Here is a 17,071-nt window from a genome sequence, read left to right on the forward strand (position 1 = left end):
GACCTTTCAAAGGAATAATTTTTTCTATCTTTCTGGCTATACATGTTTTAAAACTAATAAGCAGCCTTAGGACCTAGCTTTGCAAGTAAATGAAAAGTTTAATTAAAGTTGTACAATGGTTGTTGCGTTGTGTCCCCTTCAAGTCATTTCCAGCTTATGGCAATCCTAAGGCAAACCTTTCATGGGATTTTCTTGGCAAGATTTGTTGAAAGGAGGCTTGCCACCATTGCCTTCCTCTGAGGATGAGAGACTGGGAAAATGGGTTTCCACGGCTGAGTGAGGATTTGAACCCAGATCTCCTGCCTCCTCAGGCCTCTATACTTGCACCTGCTCCCAGTCAACTCTTGACTTATGACAACCCTCTTTGAGATTTTGCCATAGCCGCCTTCTGAGGCTGAGAGAGTGGGTCTTGCCTTTCACATCTAAGTGGAGATTTGAACTCGGGTCCAGCCTAACAATCAAAGCACTGCACCACACTGGCTCTCAAAGCTACACAATGCAACACAATGACACAAGACGCTCCAAATAGGCCAGGACTTCCTTTTATTGCTGATGATGTGCACAAGATGCAAGAGCTGACACATGAAACCAAGTGCAGAGACGGTGGAGACACTGTTGGGAGTGTGTTTGTGTGTGTTTGTGAAGGCTAACCTTCCTCTTCCTGGCAAGGGTCAGGGGCCCTTGCAAGCAGAAAGTCTCCCTAACCCAACCCAAGACCACACTGTCCACTCTGTGGCAGCAGTACAAACCCAGTGCAAACCAGCAAGGCTGTTGCAAGACTCCCAGTACAGGCTGGGCAAGCGTCCTGGCTGGAGAGTCCACTCCTTGCCCCAGTTGGGCTGGGGTCCAGCACTGTCCGTTGGTGGCCATTTCCAAGTGGCGGCCAGGCCAGGGCTAAAGCTGCAGCTGGACAACTGCCCTGGGGCCCCAGAGCCAGGGCAAAATGCGTCAAGGGGGAAAGGCGCTGGAAGGTCCCAGTGAGGTCCAGCGGAGGGGCCCTACTGCTCAGGACACTTCAGGATGCCGTACTTTAGGTAGCCCACCTTGTCCACTTGGTACTGTGGGGTCATCCGCCAACAGAAGGGGCCCCGGCAAAAGTGGTATTTCCCTGGAAGGAAAGAAGGGAGGGAGGCGCAGTGAGTTAGGGGGAACTTTTTGGTGGTAGCCCCAGAACTCGAATTCATTTCCTAGGGAACTGAGCATGCAGACCCTTCCACACTATTGCCCTTCCATCTTTTCAGAACTGAATGCTTCTAAAGAAAGGGTTTCTAAGAAAGGGCTGCACGCTTTTGGGAATCTGGAGCTATTTTACCTTTCTTGAGCCTTACCTTTGTAGAGGAAGATATTCTGGGAGTCCAGGGGGACTCCTGTGAAGAGGGAGTCCGTCCGGCGTGGATATCCCCGGTCCACCTGCTCCGTTTTGACGTCCAGCCTGAAGAAGGAAACAAGGAAAAGCAAGGCCCTGAAGCCACCTCCAGCCAAACCTTCCTCCTCCTTTGGGTCACTCTCTGAGTTTCAGGGCTGGGAAGGAGGGCATTATTGGGCACTTCCCATTCTCTGGCCACTGGGGCCAGGAATGACCTTTTCCTCAGGGGGGGGTCAAGGGTTGGTGGTCAGGGGCTGCCTTAGCCCTCCGGAGAATCCTAAGAGGGCCACACTCTTCTCCAATTAAAAATAATCCCCCCATGTTCCCAAATGCCCATGTGCCATGGGACAAGCCCATTAGTTTTGGCAAGCTCAGGACCTTTTCTCTTGCAGGAAATGGGACCAACAGTCGCTTCCTTGGTGGAAGAAGTCTCCTCCTGAGCCTAGAATTGCCCTCCTGCGTGTCTGTGTCTGCACCATCAAGTCCCCTGTTGACTCATGGCAACCCTTAGGCCCAGTATAAGCAGAGATTGTTTGCCTGTTCCTTCTTCTGAAACACAGTCTATGGCACCTGGGATTCAGTCTCCCATCCAAGTAGTGATCAAGGATGACCCTGCCTAGCTTTCAAGATCAGGTAGGAATCTGGTGCCTTTGGGGTATTTAGGCTCCCTGCTAGACTGCGTGTGTATGTGCCTTCAAGTCACCTGTCAACCTATGGCGACCCCATGCATTTCATAGGGTTTTCTTAGGGGGGGCTTTGGCCAGTTCCTTCCCATGAAATAGGGCCTGCAGCACCTGAGATTCCTTGGTGGTTTCCCATCTGACCTTGCTTAGCTTCCAAGATTGGGTGGCATCTAGTGCCTTTAGAGTACTTATGGTCCAAAATGTTTTGAAATTGGCCCAGCATCCCCTAGTAGGCAAAACAGGGCTTCTTATGTGCACTGTCTGCACTATCCCCACCACCATCCTTAGCATTCAAGGAGCATCAGGTCCAATGCCAGTGGAGTGCTGCCTTGGTCCCTTTCCCCACATTCTGGGATTGGCCCAGAGACCACCCCTCACATCTCCGTTAGAGCTGCTCCAGCCTGAGTTGGAAGGAACGGTCATCTCCAAGTGTTAGCAAGGATGGTCCCAGTTCAGTCCCAGTTAACCCTCTGCCTTCCCACTCTTTCAGCAGCTGTTCAAGTGTCCTGGTTTCTCTGCTCTCCTCCCGCTTTTCCCCTTCATTTACAGTCCTTTGCTGCAAACAGAATTCGAAATGCAAAAAGTAGTTTGCGTTCAATTAACTGAGCAAAGACAGAGAAGGGAGGAGAGGTCTCAAGCAAAAGCAAAAGCCTGCATCCTTTCCTAACTTGTCTGATCTTCTCCATTAGTAACTTTTGCCATATTGATCACAAAGTGATGCTGCTTTGCCAGGCGTGTCCTCGTTTTCCCCTGTGGACTTAGGGGGCATGTGTTCTTTCCAATGGCAATCTGGGTGGTAGTCCTGGGGAACCCCCTGCCCTCTCGCTGCCCTTCTTTCGCCACCTTCCCTTATAGCCTCCAGAGATCCATGCAGCAAAGGGTTTGCCCAGGTAGCCTTTGGCTTTGCCCCCCACCCCACCCCTCTGAGACCCCCGGTCGGTACCTCCAGAAGTGTTCCCCACTGAAGAGCAGGACTTTGCCGTTCTTCCGCTGAAGGGCCCCAATAATCTTCTGCACCTCTCTTCCGATGCCCAGCTTCTCGATGCTCCGGGGGCCCAGGACCCGTGTCCCTTGATACACCCAGAAGCGCTGGCCTATGGAAGGAAGGAAAAACAGGGGCTGCTGAACCCCAAGACTCTCCACTCGCCTCCCCAATGCCCCCCCAAAACACACCCAGCTGCCCCTTGGGTCGAGGTGTGTGTGGGCTTCACATCTGCCCTTCTAGGAGAGGGTTTGTGAGCAGGGCTGGAAGAGAGGACTCTGGGCCACTGAGGTCCAAAGTGCTCTGCAGAAATAATAATCCAGTTTGAGACTGCTCTGACTGCCCTGGCTCAGTGCTAGGGAATCCTTGCATTTGCAATGTGTTGTGGCCTCAGAGCTCTCCGACAGAGAAGGCTCAATGTCTCCCAAAGGTACAGTTCCCAGGATTCCCTGGCATTGCGCCAGGGCAGTTAAAGTGGTCTCAAACTGGAGTATTATTTCTGCTGCAGTGTGCTTTGGACCAGTTTCCCAGAAACCCTTCAGGGACGGATGGCCCTGGACCTCCGGGGGTCTGCAACTGTTCAGCGGCTGGTATTGGGGGACACTTTGTTGGGGAGAGGAAAGCCCTTGAACCTTCCCAGCATCCCATCTGGCATTTCAGTTTTAGGCAAACAATTCGTGGTTTCGATCGCACATTGGAAGGAACGTCTTGAGAGTGAGAGTGGTTCAGCAGCGGGACCCACTGCCAGAGAAATGGACCTCTGGAAAGGGGGATGCTCTATCTCAGGGCTTCTCAAACTTTGGTTCTGCTTTGGCCTTAAGCTCCCAGAGGCCCCAGCTACCTTGGCCAACAGCCAGGAATTCTGGGAGAGGAAGTCCAAAACTCTTGGAGGGCCAGAGTTTGGACTGCAGACTCAGTGGCGGACTCTGGGGGCCCCTTCCAAGTCGAAGGTTCTGAGATGCTATAAACTCATGGCATGTATACTTTGTGTATAGCAAGTAGCAATAGCAAGTGCATTTCTATGCCACTGACCAGTGCACTTAAGCCCTCCCTATGCAGTTTGTAAAGTGTAAGCTAACTGCCCCCAACAATCTGGGGACTCATTTTAGTGACCTACAGAAGGATGCAAGGCTGAGTGGCCCTTGGAGCCCCTGCTTGGAATCGAACTCACAACCTTGTGGCTGCAGGAAGAGGCATTTAACCCCTGCACCACCAGTGTATTTGTGCCTTTCTTTCCAAATTATAGCAACCCCAAGGAAAGCTACTGTGGGGTTTTCTTGGCAAGATTTGTTCAGAGGTGTTTGCCTTTGCCTCCCTCTGAGGCTGAGAGAGTGTGACTTGTCCAGAGTCACCCAGTGGGTTTCCATGGCCGAGTGGAAGGGATTCAATGGCTCAAACCACTATGCTGCACTGTCTCTCTGAGCCCTTTTTAATTGGCTTTCAGTTTCTCTTCTCTGCTGAAGGAAACCCTATTTGGCTTGTCAGAATTTGGGGTGAAAATCCTGTGCTATGCAGGCTGTTGGGCTGATGCAAATGGCAGGATTTGTATGAGCTACGTTCCTTGATTGTGAACAAGGTTGCCTTCCATTGCCTCCTGAAACCTAAAGGAAGCCCTCATTTGGAGACCTGCCTTTTCCTTCTCTTTCCCTGCTGACCCTCAGCTTTGAGGAAGAGTCTGCTGTGGCTCAAAACCTTGCAAGATGCAACAGATGCAACTTTGCCCAATGCTCTCCCTGCAGGGAATGGAAGCATCCTTGCTCCTCCTCCATTTCTTGAGTACCAAAAGTGCCTGCAAATCTGAAATATTTTTCCCAGAAGGGAGCCATGGAGCCAAGAGGACGGAGAGAACAAGATGGTGGGAGGCACTCACCTGAGAAGAAGAAGACCTTCTTGGTCAGCCTGTCCTGGAAGGCGGTGTCGATGACCTTGGGGACCTCCGGCCACGTGTCCTGGATCCGCAGCGGACCCTCAATGGACTCGGATCCCGTTGCTAGCTTCCTCCAGTATTGCCTTGAATGGAAAGTGACAGAGAGGGATGAGGCCCTCCTTATATACACTGAAGTTCCGTGGGAGGACAAAGTGGAGGACCTTCCTCTCAGCTCTTCCTCTCCACTTTAGCCTCACAACAACAACCTGGTGAGGTGGGACAGTGTGAGAAGGGGACTGAGGGAGACAGACCAGCCCAAACTCATCCAACTTTCCACTCTGGGGCTCTCCATTAGCTGGAAGAACCAGAGCTGAAGGCAGGGAAGGAGTCTGGGTTTTCTCCATTCCTCCTGAGATGCTCCGAACTCAGGTGGCATCTACACTGTAGAAATAAGGCAGTTTGACACCATTTTAACTACAGCATCCTGGGATTTGTAGTTTGGTGAGGGTCCAAAATGCTTTGGCAGAGAAGGCTAGAGAGACCTTTGCAAAACTACAAAGCCCAGGATTCCATAGGATGGAGCTACAGCACTTGAAGTGGTTTGAAACTGCATTATTTCTAATGTGTAGATGTCTAGTCTAAGGGACTATTCCAGTCTGTGTGAAGCAGGGAGAACAGGGATGTAATTGATTCTTGCCCATTTTCTCTTCCCCAATGACATCCCACTGAGAAAATGCATTGCAAGACTGTCCATTTTTAGGAAGTTATCGTATGTGGGGGGAGTCATTTTTTTTGGGGGGGGGGCTTTTTGAATAGACTCTCTCTCTCTCACACACACACACACACACACACACATTTCCCATAAAACACTATTTTGGGGGGGGGGGGAATGCACTGGTCATCTTTGCAAAAATGTTGCTTTTCTTTATGCAGCATCCATAGTTTGGGAAGAGGGAGTTGCACAGATGAATTCTTTGCAAAGAAGTCCTAAAGTGCACAAATATGCACACATGCACACACGCACACACACGTATATAGAAAAATGCCACAAAAACGTTTGTAATCTCAACCAGGAGAGAGAGAAAAAATGCCCTTGGTCTTTGCTGGGGTTTGGTTCCAGGACCTAATGGGTATCCAAATCTGTGGCTGCTCAAGTCCCATTAGATACAATGGGTAGTAAAATATATATAAAATGGCAAAATCAAAGTTTGCTTTTGGGAATTTTTTAAATACACATTTTCAAGCCGCGGATAGTTGAATCTGTGGATGCAGAACCCATGGATATGTTACCCATGCTGCTTCATATAAATTTTGGAATCAATGATAACCCTTGGATGACCCCTGACCAGACTCCAAGCCTGTCCGCCATTACTGGCAAAGCGAGAGGACATGTGCCCCTCCCCTGAGGAGAGAAGCCCCATTTACATCTTAGAAGGTCTGGGAAGTCGCATGAAGGGATTATCTTGAGTAAGAAGGAGAGGAATGTTTGCCTTTCCTGAAGCTATCACCCCCTCCTCAAGTCTGTTGTCCGAACAACTTAAGTCATCGATATTATCAGATCCAGACATCCAGGTGAAAGAAAGCAATTAAACGCCTTTGTTCCAATCCCCAAAACTCTCTGCCCTCAGGCGAGATTTCGCCCTTAAAAGGTCCCAACTTTGGCTGCTCAGCGCGCCATCCCAAAGGTCTACTTACTCCACGTCAGTCAGACCTGTGATCTGGTAGCCGGCATTTCTGCTCAAACCCAGGTTGCGGAGCAGACTTGTCTCACTATCCCACATCCCATTCGCTTCCCGGAGGAAGACTACATCTTGGTGAGTATACCATTAGCAGAGCCTAAACATCTTTTCCACAATTCCAACCTACCTTCCTGAGCCTTGAGTGTGTGTGTGAGTGTGTGCATTGTGTGTGTGTGTTCCCCCTGTTCTCAATAAAGTAGACATTTAGTTATTGCAGTCTGTCTCAGCTCCATTTATTGGGATACCCTGGTCTACTCCGTATACATATCGGGAGACGATCTCGGTGGGCTCTTGTAGCCAGCCCCCCTCTTGCAATATTTGGACTAATAACAACATAATAAAATTCCCCTACGGACCCTTGGCTACAGATATGGAGGTCAAAGTGTATTCCTTCCTCTGTGCATGCAAGAATGGAAGGAGCGGAGATGTATGCTGCCCGTGGCCAGGGCAGGAGGGATGATGGTACCCCAAATCCCCCCCCTGGCCCTTCTGCTCACCCGTCCTTGAAGAGGTAGAGCTCCTTCTTGATCTCGGACACAGCGTCGAATCCGGGGACCTTGCAGGCATCCTCTGGATGGTCCACTGGGGTGGTCTCTGTCACGGAGGAGCCCTCTTCGTCCGTGGTGGACGCCTCATCCCACTCCGTGGGGTTTTGGTCAGGCACATCGGGGCTTTCAGTGGGGCGGCTGGGCACCGTGGGATGTGGGCCTGACCCTTTCCCTGAGAAGGAGGACAACACACATTTGGTGAGAGGTCTGCAAACGTCTGGAGCAGAGGCACTGCAGGTGTCCTGGTGCCAGGATGATGGGATCAGGGATGCTGAGCTGGGATGGACCTCACAGTAGGACTGGGGAGAGGCAGATTCTTCCCAGTCCTCTTAATGGGACATACTGGGACAGAACGGAGTGGGGAGGAGAGGCAGCAGGGGCCGTGAATACGGGGGGCTGACTGTCATACAAGAAGGACATGCTCTGAGCAACTTGTACTTGATGCTTAATGTCTCCTGTTCAATTCCATCACTGGATGATGTGTGTGTTGACCATTGGTCCCAGGCTTTGGACCAGAGAAATGCCAGGGGTTATCCAGGACCCAACAGGCTTTGGCATCTGAGAAGTTCCTGGCCTGGCCATGTTGGTCCTCACTGGTCCCCTTTATTACATTTTGGGACCAGTGAGGAGACTGAGGGGCACCATTGCTGTGGGGTGGCCCTGGCGGCACAGTGGTTAAGATGCCAGTCCTGCAGCCACAAGGTTGTGAGTTCGAACCCCGCAGGGCCCCAGGGTCCACTCAGCGTTCCCTCTTTTTGTAGGCTGGTAAGATGAGTACCTAGCTTGTTAGGGGCAATTGGTTTACATACTGTAATCCGTTTAGAGAATACTGAGTTCACTATTAAACAGTATAGAAATGTAAATGCTACTTCTACTGGTGTGGGGTGGGGGATCTGTTAGGTATTGCTCCCCAGAGATCGCCTGCCATGAATGGTTATATGCGATTGTGGATGCTGGGATTGCAAGTTCCATGTTGTTGGGCTTCATGCCTTGAGCCAGAGCTAAGAGAATGCAAGTGCAAATGGACTGATGGGATAACGTTAGGTGGATTAATGTAATCTATGGAAGCCTGGATAATTATAAGAGGAGTTGATGGGATTTATTTATTTATGTGTTTATTTACAGTATTTATACTGCGCTCTTCAGCCATAAAGGCTCTCATCATATGATATGATGATAGTTATTAGTAGATCAATGTTAGAGGATATTGTATAGTTTTAATAATGGGATCAATGTGTGTTAATAATAATAATAATAATAATAATAATAATAATAATAATAATAATAGTGTGATAGAGGGAGTTGGTTATAGTTGTGGACATCTGGACACTCAGGGAGTTGAGAGCAGGGGAAGCATTCTGCGTGAAAGAATGTGATGTTTGGGATTTAGAGTGCAAACATTATTATTATTATTATTATTATTATTATTATTATTATTATTATTATTTCTTATGGTTATATGGGATGGGAATGTGGTGAGAAAGTTGTCTGAGCAGGAAATTATGTCTCTGAATATGCCTCAGAGCTGTCCATCTCCTAAAGCCCATTAGCTGCCTGTCATCCTATGTCTCCTATCCTTCAATAAATGGTTCTGAGAAAACTGCCAGAGCTTGGCTTTGGGGAGAAAGGGGAGCTTGTAGGACAGGGTCCAGACCTGGGGGGCCAGCTCTGTCCGCTCACCGTAGAGGTACTGGATCCCCTGGATGTCGTCGGGGTGTAGGTGGAAGTCCGCCAGGTAGGTGTACATGGGGTACATGAGTGCCTCGCGCACGCTGGAGTGCTCCAGGCCCAGCGCATGGCCAAACTCATGGGCAGCCACCAGGAAGATGCTGTAACCTGGAAGACACAAGATGGATGCTGGGCAGAGGGCAAGCGGTCAGGGGGTCAGCCTACCCCACCCCACCCCTTCATCCAGAGCACCTGGCAGAGGTGCGCTCCTCTTCCCTGCTGCTGGCCAGAGGGTCTCATGCACCACCCCTCAAGTGCCCACTGGGGGTCTCAGACAGGGACCTTCAGACCCTTCATGTCCTCCAGCCCACATGCCCTTTGGGTCAGCCTTTGGTACCTTGGTCAGGGCAGAGTCCCCACTTCTTGTCGGTGTCATAGTCGCTGGTGGTGGCGCACCAGAGCCGTCCGTCTTCACGGCCTTCGGAGGTGCAAGAGCTGTAGGATTTGCCCAGGAAGTTGAAGGGGAAGACGCAGGGCTCGCCTTGGGAGTTGCCCCCAACTACAGCCGTGTCTGCAAAGGGGGAAGAGAGGGCAGCACAATCAGGTGCATGCAGGTGGATGGCAAAGGGTCACATCTGCCACCTTTATCCATACCCACACATACACCAGACCCATGGCACACACCCCCCCCACTCATGCAGCAATGCTGTGCCAGGCAAGGATTGGTCACATTCTCCGTCCCGCATCCACATCCTCCCTCCATCCCCCCTTCTAAAAAAGGGGCTCTGAACCATTGCTGCCTATCTGTACCTCTGTTAGGACAGAAGCCGTACTTCTTGTCGTGGTCAAAATTTTCGGTGGTCGCGCACCACCGGTACCCATCATTCCGGCCCTCCGTAGTGCAGCTGTCATAAGACTTGCCATCAAAGATAAAAGGGAAGACACACTTCTCCCCGTCGCTGTTGCCGCCGTACGTGAAGAGAACTGGTGGGAAGGGAAGGCGAAGAGAAGACTGTGAGGTGACATGAGAGACATCTTTAAATATTTGAAGGGAGGTCATGTGCTGGACGGAGCAAGCTTGTTTTCTGCTGCTCCAGACAATAGGATCCAGAGCAATGGATACAGGAAAAGAGATTCTACCTAAACCTTAGGAAAAACTTCTTGATGGTAAGAGCTGTTTGACAGTGAAAGATGCAGCCTTTGGAGACTGTTTTTAAACAGAGGCTGGATGGCTGTCTGTGCCAGGGAGGGCTTTGATAGGGATTTCCTGCATGGTAGAAAGAGGTTGGATAGCCCTTGGGGTCTCTTCCAATTCTGTGAGGGTCCCGTGTTCACCTGTTGCAAGTGTCCTTCCATCCCTGGCCATGGGGCAGGCTGGCAACAGGAGGGCATCCTCCTCCTTATTATTATTATTATTATTATTATTATTATTTACACAGCGCTGTACATATAATCTTTTTAATTAGACGGTTCCCTGCCCTCATGCTTACAATCTAAAAAGACACGACACAAAAGGAGAAGGGAGTGGTGGCGGGAAGGGGATGAGGTCCAGTGGTTCTTCTCTCCCTCTGAGGCCTGGATCAGGGGAGATGGACTGGAGGGAGGACTTGGCTTCTTGGAGCTAGCCTGCCTCTCTCTCCCTCAAGATGGTGGATGAAGGGAGGGCTTTTCTCCTGTGGACCTCTGCCCATGGTCAAGGGGTCCTGGAGGCTTTGACACCTTGCAGGAGTCTCCTGGCTTGTGGGGGGGGGATTTACGCAGGCTCCCCTTTTCATGTTGCTCATCCCCAGGGCATCAGGAAGATGCTTCCAAAGCATTTAGCCCATTTTCAAAAGACCACCTGAAAGACCGTATCTCCCCAAATGGGGTGACCCCCAGTCCCAGGCTCTTTAGAAAAAGGTATGATTTCCACCAGCAGCAGAGGCTTGTTGGATAGCAATGGATGAGAGGGGATTCTCTGTGGCTGCCCCACTTCCCTCTCTTGGTGGGCTTGCTTGGCCCCCTCCTTGCTTTGGATGCCTTTAGGAGGCACTTGCCAAATGAGCCATTAAGCAGAGGGGTCATCAGTTAAAAAGGTGGGCTCCACTTTTAGCCTCACTGCTTTGTTTTTTAAATCATAGAGTTGGAAGAGACCAAAAGGGCCATCCAGCCCAACCTCATTCTGCCATGCAGGAACTCACAATCAAAACACCCCTGACAGATGGCCTATTTAATTGCATTTCAGCTTTTTTTATCAATGGGTTTTTAAATGCTCTTCCTTTTTAATTGATGCTGTAAGCCACCTTCAGTCCCACACTGGGAGAAAAGCTGATATTAACTCATCAATTGCCTTATTAAATAGCAATAGCAAGTACATTTCTATACCACTTATCAGTGCATACGCACTCCCTAAGTGGTTTACAACTGTAAGCTAATTTCCCCCAACAAACTGGGTATTCGTTTTAGTAACCTATGGAAGGATGCAAGCCTGAGTCGAGCCTGAGCCCTTTCACTGGCATTGAATTCGCAACCTTATAGTTTGTGAGTGAGTGGCTGGAGGACAGGCATTGAACCACTGCGCCACCAGGGACTTCTGCACCTTCATGAGGGCCACCATCTTCCAAACAGCTTTGCCAAGTGCAGCTCCAGCATCCCCCAGAGGTCTCGAACCCGTGTGCCAGTCTCCCCTTACTCTTGGCCCAGGCTTACTCCGTGGCTACTCACGTTCACTGGCGCAGAAGCCATAGGTCTTGTCCTGGTCATAGTTGGCGGTGGTGGCACACCAGGTGAGGCCGTCCTGGCGCCCAGCCGTGGTGCAGGTGGAGTAGGACTCTCCCTCGAAGATGAAGGGAAAGTGGCATGAGGCCCCGTTGGCGTTCCCGTAGTAGGTCTTGACCACTGCTCAGGGGGAGGGAAGGAGGAGAGGAAGATGGGGGTCAGAACTGGCAAAAGAGGCATCCAAGGTGGGTGGCATGGCGGGGGAAACCAGCAAGACCAGCCGAACAGGACAACTCACCGATCCCAGTGCCCAGGGTCCAGGTCTCGTCATCGTCAAAGTGGGCATCTCCACTGAACCGGTCTTTGCCCGGGGGGAAAGCGTGGGCCAGGAGCCCATCCTTGCCATCAAAAGGATATCCATCTCCATGCTCTAGGGAGATAAGCAGGCAGGCAAATCAACACTGAGGCTCTGGGTTTGAGAGGTATCACAGACAACCATCTTCCCCATCCCAAACCTCACGCCTTCTGCAATCCCCTAGAGATATTCTCCTGACCAGCAATGTCTCTCCATGCTGCTCTCCCAATTTCCCCAACCTGCCCTGCGTCTGCCTCCCCTTCCTCACCATCGGTTCCAAACATGATGAGGATGTCCACATCGCCGCTCTCGCGTTGCGTGAAAGTCAGTGGGGTCACATCACTCCACACCTGGAAGGCCCTGGCAAAGGCATCGTCTATAATGGCAGCATCCAAGTCCGGAGAGTGATTGATCACCCTGGAGGAGAGAGACAAAGTCAGGGGCCCCTGGCATGCCAGATCACAGACACATACCCTGCCTTGAGCCAGATGGACGGAGCCAAGGAACCCCCAAGACCCCTGCCTCCCCCTCTGTCCGGGTCTCAAAGCCCACCAAGCAAGCCTCCTGTGGCTCCAGAGGCAGAGGCATCCTGGACCCAATCCCTTCCTCCAGCCCTCTCCATAAAGCAGAGAGAGCAGCATGAATAGGGGTCCCATGGGTGCCGTTTATTGGGGTCTCTGGTTGGTGAAGGGCCTGGGACTGAAGAGAGAGAAGGCACCACTTCTTCATAGATTCTATGATTCCTCCATCAGGTGCTCTCACTGAACATGGCTTCACCCATGCGCTGCTCTCTAATGCATTTTTAATTTTATTTACCAGTCATTTATTTGTTTAGTGACTGCATTAATTTCTATGCATAACTCTATAGCTCACCGAGGTGCAAAAAAGGGCCACATTTTTGGAATGACTCCTGAGACCCCAACCACCTTACTTTGGGATTGAGGTGAGGAAAGCAGACGGCCAGGCCACCAGCTCCTGAAAAAGTGGCCAAAGCCCACCATGGTGCACTCATAGCCCAAAGAGGAGCTACCAGTGGCCAAAGGGGCTTGTGGACAGGTCAGTTTTGTGGCTGCCCTCACCGGTATGTGATGTCGGTGTGGTCCCACTTGAGATCCCCCTCGAAAGTCTGGAAAGAGCCGAAGTCGGGGACCCCGCAGCGTGGCGCCCGGATGGCGTCAAGGGTGAAGGTATCCAGCTCGCCCGTCTCCGGCAGGCCCAGCCGCTTCTGCATCCTCCGGAGAGCATCGTCCAGCGTCACCTGGCCGGCAAGGTGCCCTGACCCTTCCAGGTAGCCAAAACGCTGCAGGTAGCGCTGCAATGGAAAAAGATAAAGGTTGCAGGGTCTGGAAGCGTCCCTCTGACCATAAAAGGTCCAGGACATCTGCGGACTTTTCTGGCAAAGAGCCTTCATGGGTCACTTCCTTTCGCCGGGTGCGAGGAGAGTGAGAGTTTATCATATTGAGGCTACTTTCAGCATTAAAGAGAGGTTAAAGCGCATTTAAAGCATCTCACAAATAAAGTGGACATGGTGAGTAATTGCATGAATAATTATCACACGCAATTGCGCAAATAAAGTGATATCGGAAATGCAATGAAATCCCAAAAGTAAAAAGATGTGCATTAATGCATCTTTGTGACCACTTTAATGGTGGGGCTTTGTGCGACGTTGTTTGAAATCGTTTTGCGTAGTTACGCGATTTTGGGGGGATATTCATGGGATAAACTCCCAATCTCCTTCGTGTGATAAACTCCTTAGTTGCACATGAGCATGAAGCATTTCCATCTTGTGAAACCACAATCATAGTCCAGTGCTCAAACCACTATGCCATAGTGGCATAGGTCAATGAATAGGTCTGTTTTAATGAGGATTAAGGCTGCATCCACACTGCAGAAATAATGCAGTTTGACGCCACTTTAACTCTCATGACCCAGTGCTATGGGATCCTGGGATTTGCAGTTTGTTGGGGCACCAGAACCTTTTGACAGAGAAAGCTAAACGTCTCACCAAACTTTAATTGTTATCCTAGGTTTATGTTTATTATTTTTATTTGTTGCTTGCTATATTTTATTATTTAAATGTTAATATGTATTATGTTTGATTGTTTTTGTAGAAAGCACGGCATTTATTTCTGATTGATTGTATCTACAGTGTTGTATAAATTTGCAGCACTTGATAAATAAAGCTTAATAACAGTAATAATAACAAGAGTAATACCCAGAGTCCCATAGCACTGAGCCATGGCAGCGAAAGTAGTGTCAAACTGGATGCATCCCTATAACGCAGTTCTCATTTCCCAGCTGCTAAAACCCAGGACTGGAATCCTTTTGCTGAGTCCCAAAGAAGAGAGGGTTGCCCATCAAATCCGTTGTTGAACATCATAGAATCATGACAGGTTTGTCACACAAAGGAGATGGGGAATTTGTCTCGTCAATATCCTAGGAAGGTTGCGTAATTTTGCAATATGATTTCACACAATATCGCACAAAACCCGCCATTAAAGTGGCCACAAAGGTGATGATGTGCGTAGGTGCGAATTGCGTCTATGTTTTTTTGTTTGTCTGTTTGTCTATTTTTGTCTTTTTTATTGTAGAGACGGTCTGAATGTTTTATGTCTTGTTAATAAAAAATGAATTTGATTGATATATGTTTTTTAAAATTTAATAAAAATTATATATATAAAAATAAAAAAAATCAATTAAAAAAACAAAAAAATTGAAGTGGTCACAAAGAAACATTAAGATGCATCTTTTTACTTTCGGGATTTCAACAACAATGCATTTCCAATATCATGCTATTTGTGCAATTGTGTGCGATAATCATTTGTGCAATTACTCACCATTTTCGCTTTATTTGCAGAATATTTTTAAATGTGCTTTAATCTCCCTTTAATGTCGAAATTAACCCCAGTGTCATAAACTAGAGTTGGAAGAGACCCCAAAAGGGCCCTGATCCAGGCCAACCCCCTTCTTCTTCTGCCATGCAGGAACTCTCCATCAAAGCAGCCCCACTGACAGATGGCCCTCCAGCCTCTGCTTAAAGACCTAATCCAAAGGAAGAGACCCCACCAGAGTCAACACCCAGGTAAAGCCACTCAGTTCAATGGTTCTCCTCTAATCAGGGTTAACAAGGAGATCATGGCACCCTTTGAAAGGGAGGTTTGCTGCCCAAGTTGTGGAGGAGTCCTCACTGACTTCCTCAGCTCCTCTGGGCTCCCCATTAAAGTCCATTTGCTGAATTACATTTTGTCAGCAAACAAACAGTGTGGCGTAAAAGGTGGCTAACAAACATGGAACTCTGTGTTATGTGTTAGCTACTGTGTGTGCACAAAAGGTGTGCGTCTGCATTGCAGAAATAATGCAAACTGACACTGCTTTAACTACCACGATTCAAGGCTATGGAATTCTGGGATAGTTTGGACAGATATTTAGCATTCATAGAGCTCAGGTGCCACGACAAACTACAGATTCCAGGATCTCATGGGATGGAGCCGTGGCGATTAAAGTGTTGTCGAACGGCATTATTTCTGCAGTGCAGATGCAGCCTAAGAAAGATGGTTTTAAAATCACACACTAAAATGCATTAAAATCATGGAATGCTAGAGTTGGGAGAGACTATGAGGGCCATCCAGTCCAACCTCCTGCCATGCAGGAACTCTCAGTCAAAGCACATTAAATGACTAGATCTAAATAGCCAGCAGCAAAGAGCAATAAACAGCAAGAGCAGGGCTCTGTGGACTTGGGGTTGCCACATTGCTGCCACTGATGGCAGAGAGTCCTCCTGCCCAGTTTGCAAACAGAAAGAGGGGGGATATTTGTAGGGAACCAGGGTCACCAGGCGTCCTCACCAAAAAGGAGGACAAGGCACCACTAAAGGCAAGGCATTCGAGAAAAATGGGGAGCATTTCTAAACAAAAGCTTTTAAAAAGCCAGCACTCATAGAAATTTATATTCATGCTTGTTAGTCATGCTCAAAATGAAAGACCTTTGGAAATTCCTCCTGGGCAGAAGGCTGAAATGTAGGACATGCCCTAGAAAAGGAGGACGTGCCTGGTCACCTTTCAGGGGACTCTCCCAGGATGATGGAGCCACCCTTACTGGGGGAGAAGGGCGACTTTGGTGGTCTAGTCTCTCCCTCTTTGCATCCACAAAGCGGACCTTGGCATGCTGGATCTGGTGCCAATTTGTGGGTGCAAAGTGGAGCAGGCGTGCCTCAGTTCTGTGGGTCCTCCTCTCCCCTTGTTTCCTTAGAAATCAGATTCAAACCCACCTGGTGGGTCAGTGTATGGGACCCTCTCCATCTGGGGCTATATGTGTGTAAGGATGCAGATGGAAGGAGGCACACTCAGGACAGGTTTGCAAGAAGGATAGCTTGGATGCAAAGCCCATTCTAGCCTGAACTTGGCTTCCTTCAGCCTCTGGCCCTCCTGGTTGCTAGGGGCTTCCTGGCCTATTCAGGCACAGGAATGGAGCATCCCACTGACCCACCTGCAATGGAGAACCCCTTTATATGGGGTGGAGTGGTGGGCTTCAAGGGAGTCTAGAAGCCATTGGCCCTGCAATGGGATGGTCCAGCTGGTCCCATCTTCTTCCTATCCTTATGGCACCAGGGCTCACCCTCCGCTCTGCTCTGTATCAGCCCTCCATCTAGCAGCAAGTTGTGGGTCTCTGGAGGGACCGGTGGTCCCCCTGTATCCCCTCCATCCCCAGCCGCATCACTCACCTTGGCCAGCTCCTGGTCTGACATCTGGTTGACCATCTCTCCAGGGAAGGAGATGACCAGGGGCCCACTGGGGTCCTGGAGGGGCACTGCCCAGCTGCATCGCAGAGCCAGCAGCCCAAGGAGGAAGGGGGCCAGGCGACCGGGCCCCATGGCTAGCACTTGGGGGTGCAGAGGGTCTCTCTTCTCCTTTCTCTCGGTGGAGCAAAAGTGATGCAAGGCTCAGAGCCTCTCTCTGGAGGAAGGAGCCCTGCCAGGCCTGCTTTATAGCGGAAAGGGGTGACTCACCCTCCACCCCACAAATCACTCACGGCCCCAAGAAAGGAGGAAAGGCAGCAGCACAACACACCGGCTTCGGGGGGGGAGAGGGGGCTGCCCACTTCCTGGGACTTTCTCAACACTTTGTTTACTGAGCCCAGGAAGTGTGAAAACCAACAGCAATGTGGTTT

At 49.9% G+C, this 17,071-nt stretch overlaps 1 protein-coding gene across 1 annotated transcript; it reads right to left on the minus strand.

Moving 5' to 3' along the window:
- Positions 1-526: 526 nt before the first annotated feature.
- Positions 527-16,833, minus strand: LOC149315377 (matrix metalloproteinase-9-like). Its single transcript, XM_089513383.1, has 13 exons — positions 16,626-16,833; positions 12,985-13,217; positions 12,174-12,322; positions 11,849-11,980; positions 11,557-11,730; positions 9,664-9,837; positions 9,251-9,424; positions 8,866-9,021; positions 7,135-7,357; positions 4,902-5,041; positions 2,993-3,143; positions 1,329-1,432; positions 527-1,108 (listed from the first exon to the last, which is right to left on the minus strand). The coding sequence occupies exons 1-13, from the start codon at positions 16,773-16,775 to the stop codon at positions 999-1,001; spliced, it is 2,070 nt and encodes a 689-aa protein (XP_089369509.1). The 5' UTR covers positions 16,776-16,833; the 3' UTR covers positions 527-998.
- Between the last annotated feature and the right edge of the window lie 238 nt (positions 16,834-17,071).

Source organism: Sceloporus occidentalis, unplaced genomic scaffold, assembly GCF_023333645.1.
Source record: "Sceloporus occidentalis isolate IW3139 unplaced genomic scaffold, rSceOcc1.0.p SCAF_3, whole genome shotgun sequence".
Classification (NCBI taxonomy): Eukaryota; Metazoa; Chordata; class Lepidosauria; order Squamata; family Phrynosomatidae; genus Sceloporus; species Sceloporus occidentalis.

Bases quoted from the DNA above. Each gene is read 5' to 3' on its own strand.
- LOC149315377 (XM_089513383.1), bottom strand. From the start codon at position 16,775: ATGGGGCCCGGTCGCCTGGCCCCCTTCCTCCTTGGGCTGCTGGCTCTG. The intron at 7,358-8,865 runs GTGAGCGGACAG...CCTCCTTCTCAG, and splicing joins GGGGATCCAGTACCTCTACG to GGAAAGGGTCAGGCCCACAT. The intron at 3,144-4,901 runs GTGAGTGCCTCC...TTCCTTCCATAG, and splicing joins GAAGGTCTTCTTCTTCTCAG to GCCAGCGCTTCTGGGTGTAT.